At 32.7% G+C, this 8,989-nt stretch overlaps 1 protein-coding gene across 1 annotated transcript in view; it reads left to right on the forward strand.

The window, feature by feature from the left end:
- Nucleotides 1–8,989, forward strand: part of LOC107596405 (short transient receptor potential channel 7) — an 82,359-nt gene that overhangs the window by 61,451 nt on the left and 11,919 nt on the right. The window contains exon 7 of the mRNA XM_016287125.1: nt 1,877–2,141. Coding sequence (XP_016142611.1) covers nt 1,877–2,141 — 265 coding nt within the window. The remainder of the gene's footprint in view (nt 1–1,876; nt 2,142–8,989) is intronic.

Raw genomic sequence — 8,989 nt, forward strand, 5'->3', positions numbered from 1 at the left:
GATAGATAGATAGATAGATAGATAGATAGATAAATAGATAGATAGATAGATAGATAGATAGATAGATAGATAGATAGATAGATAGATAGATAGATAGATAGATAGATAGATAGATAGATAGATAGATTGATAGAACCTTTTCGTTAATGACAGTGGCAGATAATACAAATTTAGCATAGTTGTACTGCTATAAAACAACTGTTTATGGTATTTTAGCTGAAATTTAGTTTACCATAGTAAACTTTATGTGAGTTATCTGACTGTAGAAAGTTTTCATAATGTGAGCTCAGGTATTTTCGGTAGAATTGTTAATGAGAGGCCGTGATGCAGATCTGTAGGAGTGTTAGCATCATTATCTCGACTGCAATCTGACCGGTCTGACCTTACGCTTCGGTCTCCAACACTTTCTGACTAGAATCCTGCAGTAAATCAGCCACTGCTGTGTTTTAGCTGTATATTAGCTCTGGACACTAATAGATTAGCTGTAACTCTTATGTACTGCCTTAACTTTTGTGTACTGCTATTATTCTAGTATTAAATTACTAACATACATAGCCATAAAAAATAGTATATGAACGAGATTTTCGTTTATTTGTTTGACTGGATGGAAAATCAAACGTTGTTATTGTTAGCCAAATCTAAAACTATAATTGAAAAAAGCTGAAATAATATAAAATATAAATATTAAATTGAAAACTTCTATTTTATTTAAGTATCGAGACTTTAATTCATATTTTGAATTCATTTGTGTGTGTGTTTAATTAACATTTCAGAAATGTTGTTTTTGTAATTTTCATGATTTTTAAAAAAGTATACCCGTATATTTTTTTTATTAAAAGTTTTATTTTTATATCACTTTAATCATTTATAGTGTGCAGATTTTAATTAAATAAAAGTGCATTGTAAAAACAATTGTATTACAGGTTTGACTGTCATATGTCATATTCTGAATAACTATTATCACTTAACGTTTTTGTTAATTGAAAAAAAAAACTGAAATAAAATATAAATATTAGATGAAAAACTTAAACTTTTATTTTGTTTTAGTATTGAGATATTATATTGTTATTAATATTTCGATTTTTTCCCTTTAAATTTTAATTAAAGTTTAAGAAATTAATTATTATTATTTTAGTACGTCAAGTCAAAATAAATGAAAATAAGCAATGCTGTCTTGGCAACGAAGTAAAATAAAATCTGCTAAAATTTGACAACTATTAAAATAAATATAAAGCTAAACTGGAATATTAAAAAAATGACAAATACACAAAACAAAACAAAAAAAAAATACTGAAATTTAAACAAATTAAAAAGGAAATACAAAAATTTAAAACACAATAAAAAGGATACTGAAAATATATAAATAAAAGCTCATTCAAAATGTTAATACATACAAAATAATATATAAATAATACTAAAACAACACTTGTTGGTAGGTTGTTTGAGAATGTCATGCATACACAATACATACCTCTGAGATAGAATGACTAGTATGATAGAGCTGATATGTGTTATCAATGCTGCTATCTGCTGGTGTGAAAGTGATATCGCAGCTCTTGAAATCACAATCATATACTGTATGTATACATACATAAAGAGTGTGTGCGCTGGTGAAATCTTTGAATCAGCTTTACCGTTGACTGTGTGTTTGATCTTCATTGTGTTCACTCAGAATCCCTGAACAAAGTATTTATTAGCATTCTCCACCTTTGACTTCCTCCCTCTGATTCTCTTTGAATTCAAACCATCAAACCCCGAACACGCGTGACATTGCTTTGCCATTCCTTTTAATCTGAATCAGCTTCCAGTTACATAATGTACCATGGTATTGGTGCTGTATTTTCAGTAAAGCTCTGTGTGTGTGTCTCTGTTGCAGCGAGGAACAGGTGGAGGCCGTCCGATCCTCAGATCATCTCGGAGGGTCTGTACGCCATCGCTGTGGTCCTGAGCTTCTCTCGCATCGCCTACATCCTGCCAGCCAACGAGAGCTTCGGCCCGTTGCAGATCTCTCTGGGACGAACGGTGAAGGACATCTTCAAGTTCATGGTCATCTTCATCATGGTTTTCGTGGCCTTTATGATCGGCATGTTCAACCTGTACTCATATTACCTGGGGGCCAAATATAACCCCGCCTTCACCACGTGAGTGACATGCAGCCATAGCAACACCCTTGCAACCACACACACTAACACACATTTTATGAAGAAATTGAAAAATTTGATAACATTTTTGCATCTCTTTTTTTTGCTGGTGGTGCAGAAATTACGCAACTTATTTTATAAGAAATTTCAAACATCAAATGTTTAATTTTTTTAGATTAAATATTTGATTACTTATTATTATATTTATAATTATACCCAGATTTCACATTGCACATGCAACACAGTAAAAAAAAATCATGCGACAAAACAATTTTTTTTTTTACATTAAACATTTCACAGATTAAATTATTTAATACTGGCCTACAATATGTGAAACTATATTATTGTTACAGAGTTCATTTTTAAAATTATTATTACTATGTTTATAATTAGAGGATATATTTTACATCACACATGCAACACTGTAAAAACTGTGCATTATTAAAAGTAAAAAATTATTTACATTAAACATTTCTTGCTGAAATTTGACCTGCAATTGGACAGCAATATGTAAAATAATTAACGTGGCATTGGTTTTTTGTGCATAAAATAATCAAATATTTATTTACATTAAATATTTTTGCTGAAAACATTTAATATTAGTGACCTGCAATTTGCCTACAATATGTAAAATTGTTAATATGACATGAGCTGAATACAAAAAATAGTTTATTGTGCAAAAAAAATGTTTATTTACATAAAAAAGTATCACTGAAATTATTTAATAATTTGTTGTGACCTGCAGTTGGCCAGAAATATGTAAAATTATTAACGTGACATGAACTGAACAGAAAAATATTTTTTGTGCATAAAAAAAGATAAAAATTTTATTTAAAATAAACATGTCTCACTGAAAGTAATTTATACTAACGTGACCTGCGATTGGCCAACAATATAAAAAATTATTAACGTGATGTCGTCTGAATAATAAAAATAATCATTATCATGAATAAATAAAAAAAATATATATATTAATTTACATATCGCAGCTCTTGAAATCACAATCATATACTGTATGTATACATACATAAAGAGTGTGTGCGCTGGTGAAATCTTTGAATCAGCTTTACCGTTGACTGTGTGTTTGATCTTCATTGTGTTCACTCAGAATCCCTGAACAAAGTATTTATTAGCATTCTCCACCTTTGACTTCCTCCCTCTGATTCTCTTTGAATTCAAACCATCAAACCCCGAACACGCGTGACATTGCTTTGCCATTCCTTTTAATCTGAATCAGCTTCCAGTTACATAATGTACCATGGTATTGGTGCTGTATTTTCAGTAAAGCTCTGTGTGTGTATCTCTGTTGCAGCGAGGAACAGGTGGAGGCCGTCCGATCCTCAGATCATCTCGGAGGGTCTGTACGCCATCGCTGTGGTCCTGAGCTTCTCTCGCATCGCCTACATCCTGCCGGCAAACGAGAGCTTCGGCCCGTTGCAGATCTCTCTGGGACGAACGGTGAAGGACATCTTCAAGTTCATGGTCATCTTCATCATGGTTTTCGTGGCCTTTATGATCGGCATGTTCAACCTGTACTCATATTACCTGGGGGCCAAATATAACCCCGCCTTCACCACGTGAGTGACACACAGCCATGGCAGCACCCTGGCAACCACAAACACAACACACTAACACACACGTTTTATGAAGAAAATGAAAAATCGGAGAAATTTTTGTGCCAAAACAAATTACGTTAGTGGTGCAGAAATTACACAATTTATTATATTTGTGATTATTATCTATGAAATGTTTAATGATTAGATTAGATTTTAGATTAAATAGTAGATGACTTATTATTAGATTTGTAATTGTAATTAAATGACACAGATTTTACATTGCACATGCAACACAGTAATTTTTTTAAATATTACTGTGACCTGCAATTGGACAACAATATTTCAAAGAATTAATGTGGCATGGGCTGAGTAGAAAATTGTTTATTGTGCATAAATTTAAAATATCAGGTGTTTATTTACACTAAAAATGTATTACTGAAATTATTTTATATTACTGTGACCTGCAGTTGGCCAACAATATGTACAATTATTAATGTGACATGGGATGAATAAAAAATCTTTACTGTGTATATAAAAAAAAAAATCTAATGTTTATTTAATTTAATATTGCTGTGACCTGCAGCTGTCCAAAAATAAATAAAATTATTAAAGTGATATGGACTGAATAAAAAAATTATTTATCATGCATAAATAAAATAAATAAATAAATATGTATTTACATTAAATGTTTCTCACTGAAAATTATTTAATATTACCGTGACCTGCAATTTGCCATTAATATATACAATTAATAATGTGGTAAGAGCTGAATTGCTTATCGTGCATTAATAAATAAATACATTTTAAAAAATCAAATATGTATTAACTTGAAACATTTTTTAAAAAAATTATAAAATTATGAATTTATTATTAAGAATTAATAGTTTTTCTGAATAGAAAAAAATATCACACAATGTTTAAATAAATAGAAATTATTTATAGTCTTTAATTTGAGTGTTTGCTTTCTAAATGTCTAAATGTATTTTAAATCATGAATATAAATAATATAATATAAAGTTGGTGTCATTCTCAAGTAAATGCATCGATTTAAGAACGTTTAGCTGTACTGGAAAACTGCAGTTTATGTAGTCCCCTTATGATGCTGTTTTCATTGAGATTAGTCATAAAATGTGGGTTGACATGTACATAAACATACACTGGCGATCAAATACCTGCTGCTGAAACCTCAGAGTTTGACTCTAAAAGGTAAACACGTCAGCTTCTGTGTAAATTGTCAAATTTTCACCTAAAATCCGTTCTTCGGTTTTATTCAAACTCTCGGTCTCTCTGGCTGTCATCTTGTATTAGCGTGAGTGCTGTTTTCAGCAGTAAGCGCTGATTTGTATTCAGCGCACAGATATGTCAGGCTTATGAGATAATGGCTCAGCTGTAATCTTTTCCAAATCGCTCTGCAAATGGGTATTTTAAGTTCTGGTCAGCTGGTTTTGAAGTGGATCCCTGCGGTCTGGCTTCATTTAAAAGCAAACAGAATGAGGCGCACCACCGGTCCTCACGGGGGCCGTTCAGCTGCACCACTGCTTTCATTGACTTTCATTTAAACGGCTCATAAAACGCTACAAACGCTCCTCATTAGAGACAAGAAAACCATAAGAAGATCCTAAACCTCAGTTAGAGAATTTGTCACAAATGTTTCTCCTAAAAAATCATCTGGAGAAATAAACAGAAATGTTTATTATAATTGTATTTTTATTTTATATTATTATTTACCGAATTTATGTTTGCTTGTTTTTTTTCTGTTGCTGGTGAGAACACACACACACATAAGAACAGACATATTTTCTTCATTTTGTGTCTAAGTAAATATGTTGAATTTTATTCTTGACACTTTCATTGTGTAAACATGTTGAAGTCTCTCTAGTGTCAGAGGTGAACTGAGTTCAGTTCCATGTAGTGAGTGTTGTGTTTGAGTGTTCAGTATGATGGTTTGTGGTGTCAGTAGAGGGCAGTGTGGATCTGCTTTTATCTGCAGCTCCTTATAGAACGACATGCAGCATTTCCCAGCGTGCCTTTCTAAAGTTCACATGGAGAATGTGGAACTCATTAGTCATGAGACCGTCTAACACTTCTGCACCTCCAACGTACTTAACTAGCATCAGATGTGGAAGATGGAGGCTTAATGTGGAGGTATGAGAATCTGTAAATAGAGCAAGTGAAATATAGCTTCAGAACATGTCAAAAAAATCACAGCAGCTGAAACACTAGAGCAACGCAAAGGTCATTGGTTTGATTCTCAAGGAATGCATGAACTGATCAAACGCAGACTTTAAATGCAACATAAGTCACTTCGGATAAAAGCATCTGCCAAATGCATGAACACAGATTGTATTTGCTAAAGTCAGCCTGACCATTAGATATTTCATTTACATTTACATTTATGCATTTGGCAGGTGCTTTTATCCAAAGTGACTCTCGGTGCATTAAGACCATGTACATTTAATCAGTTCATGCATTTTCATATATTTCATCAGTAGATGGACAGACTTTAATAAGTGCTTAAATTATTATGCATGATTCATCAGTGCATGCTGTTCAAGAGGAAATTATATTTGCTTTCTTTATTTGGTTTAATTTGTGAACATTAGTTTACTGCATTAGTTAGCATGAACTAATTTCTACAGCGTTTATTAATGTTATTCTAGGCATTTACTAAAACATTTAACATTAGTTAATGAACTGTGAACTAACATACACATACACACACACACACATTATTGATGAATTCAACAACAACATTTTTTTTTTCTCTTTCTGTGAAATCCAAATAGTTTTCAAAGAAATAACCCTCTGAAAAAAACGTTTCTGCTGACAATGCTGATTTTTTTTTATTTCAAAAGTATGTAGTTAGTAGATATTTGACGTTTACCTGTGCTTGTGCCACGAAATGACAGATTCAGCCCTGAATATGTCATACTTTTAATAATTTAGCTGACTTTTAAAACATAAAATAGCAAAACTTTTTTTTTAAAAGTACTCATTTTAAAATCAAGTACTGCTGTTCATTATTTCCCACTGGATACTTAGTTTAACTCAGAAATGTGTCATATTGTGGAAGTTTGTCGTATTGCAAATGTGATTTTTGTGTAATTATCTGACGTGAACTTTTCAAGTTCTGCAGATGTTTTTCTGTCCAGGGTTACATTACGTTCACCGCAGTGTCAGTCTGTCCCTGGATTCAGTGTGAATCAGGGAAAATGAACGGCAGACCAATTGTTTTGAGGTTCAGCAATGTGGAAGCACTCAGAGTTTAGTTAACAAGCCTTAAAGCGCACTTGCTTCTGTGTGTGTGTGTGTGTGCAGTATCTGTGCAGCTCAGTGTCTCGCGTGTGTGATGCAGGTGGATGTGATAATGATCTCTCTTGGGACGATGTGTGTGTGTGTGTGTTTAAGTGGACAGTATTGAAGAAGTGCTGGCTAACACTTGATAGACAGCAGCACAGCACAAACTGACCGCACAAACACACACTCGCGCACTGACACCTGTCAAGGGTGAGCGATGGTTTGCTCTGAAGGTGTCATAATTGGAAAATGGGCTGAAAACACATTCAGGTCTAATTTCACCCAGGAAATCATGTATAAAAGATAAAAAGAGTTATAGGTTTGCAAAAAGAGAATAAAGACTACTGAGATTCGAATAATTGATTTCGGGGTGAAATATGATCTATAAAATGTATATGTTATTAAATTTTCATTAAATAGCTCTTATTTTATGTTCATTTTAATTTGAAGTTTTTTGTAGTAATTTTGTCCTTTATTATTTATTTATTTGTTTGTTTAATATTACTATTTAGGTTTTATGGGGGGGGGGGTTAAAAACGCTTAAAGGGGTCATATTATGCTGTTAAAAAGAACATTATTTGGTGTATTTGGTGTAATGAAATGTGTTCATGCGGTTTAAAGTTCAAAAAACACATTATTTTCCACATACTGTACATTATTGTCTCTCCTCTATGCCCCGCCTTTCTGAAACGCATCGATTTTTACAAAGCTCATCGTTCTGAAAAGCGAGGTGTGCTGTGATTGGCCAGCTATCCAGTGCATTATGATTGGCCGAATACCTCAAGCGTGTGACGGAAATATTACGCCCCTACCATACTGTAATGCCGTGTCCCGGCCGGACCTAAGAGACAAAAACATTAAAACCCATTACAAACAAGGCATTTGTTGCATCCGTGGGGACATAATTACGGATTATATTGACTTGTACTGTCTTTTTATGCGTTGCATCGCGCCGCGTACGAGAAAGAATGTGTGCTGGATTGTGCATTTTTAAGTTTTTTTTCCCCCCTTACACATTTGGAGCCTATGAAAGCTTATTTCTGCCATGGAATGTAAAGAGTAAAGGGTAATTTTTTAAAATCTCACAATTCTGACTTTTTTTCTTGCAATTGTGAATTTATCTCACGATTCTGATAAAGTCTGAATTGCAAGACAAGTCCAACTCACAATTCCAAGAATAGAAGTCCAAATTGTGAGATAAAAAGGTCACAATTACCGTTTTTACTTTATTATTCTGTGACAGAAACAAGCTTGCATAGTAACCAAAGGCCATGTACTTTGTAATTTTTGTTGATCACTGGCATCAGCTACCATGGGGGCACCATCCACATCCAACCCCCACCCACTGGAGAACAATTTCAAGCAAGGTTCCAATTGAATTTCTGCATAGGGGACCCTTTTTTTTATAATGACTCATTGAATTTTAGACATTATGTTGCCAAGAATGAACAAATTCAACACTTAAAAATATAAAATGGGTTTCAGGTGAAGGTAACTAAATTACAAAAAACAATGGATTTTTATAATGTGTATATGCAGGTAGAACTGAAACATGACAAGAAATGCAGTTTTTGTAAAGCCATAAACTGTTAGTATTTTGACAGTCACTGTACTATGATTGACTATATGTTCCTGTTGGATAGAAAAGTAGTGCTAATATTTTGACTGAATGACTCAATTTTGAATCGGGTTTGCTGTGTTTTGATAGAGTTAGTATATGTAGTAAAAGGTATTCAGCATTTTGAAATGTAGAGTTTTTATTTATTTAACAAAATGTGGTTTTGAACAGAAAATTTACTATTTGGCTAATTGTGTGATGTAGGTGTGTTGCTGTGTTAAGGGTTTAGAAAAAGTACTTCATGTATTGGTAAATGCTTGGTAGCAATAGAAAAAAACTGTAATATACATACTGTATATACATGTTTGAAAATATATATTTTTAATAAATAATATAAATGTGTATGTGTATATATATATATATATATATATATATGT

Source organism: Sinocyclocheilus grahami, unplaced genomic scaffold (genome assembly GCF_001515645.1).
Source record: "Sinocyclocheilus grahami isolate Dianchi unplaced genomic scaffold, SAMN03320097.WGS_v1.1 scaffold218.1, whole genome shotgun sequence".
Lineage (NCBI taxonomy): Eukaryota > Metazoa > Chordata > Actinopteri > Cypriniformes > Cyprinidae > Sinocyclocheilus > Sinocyclocheilus grahami.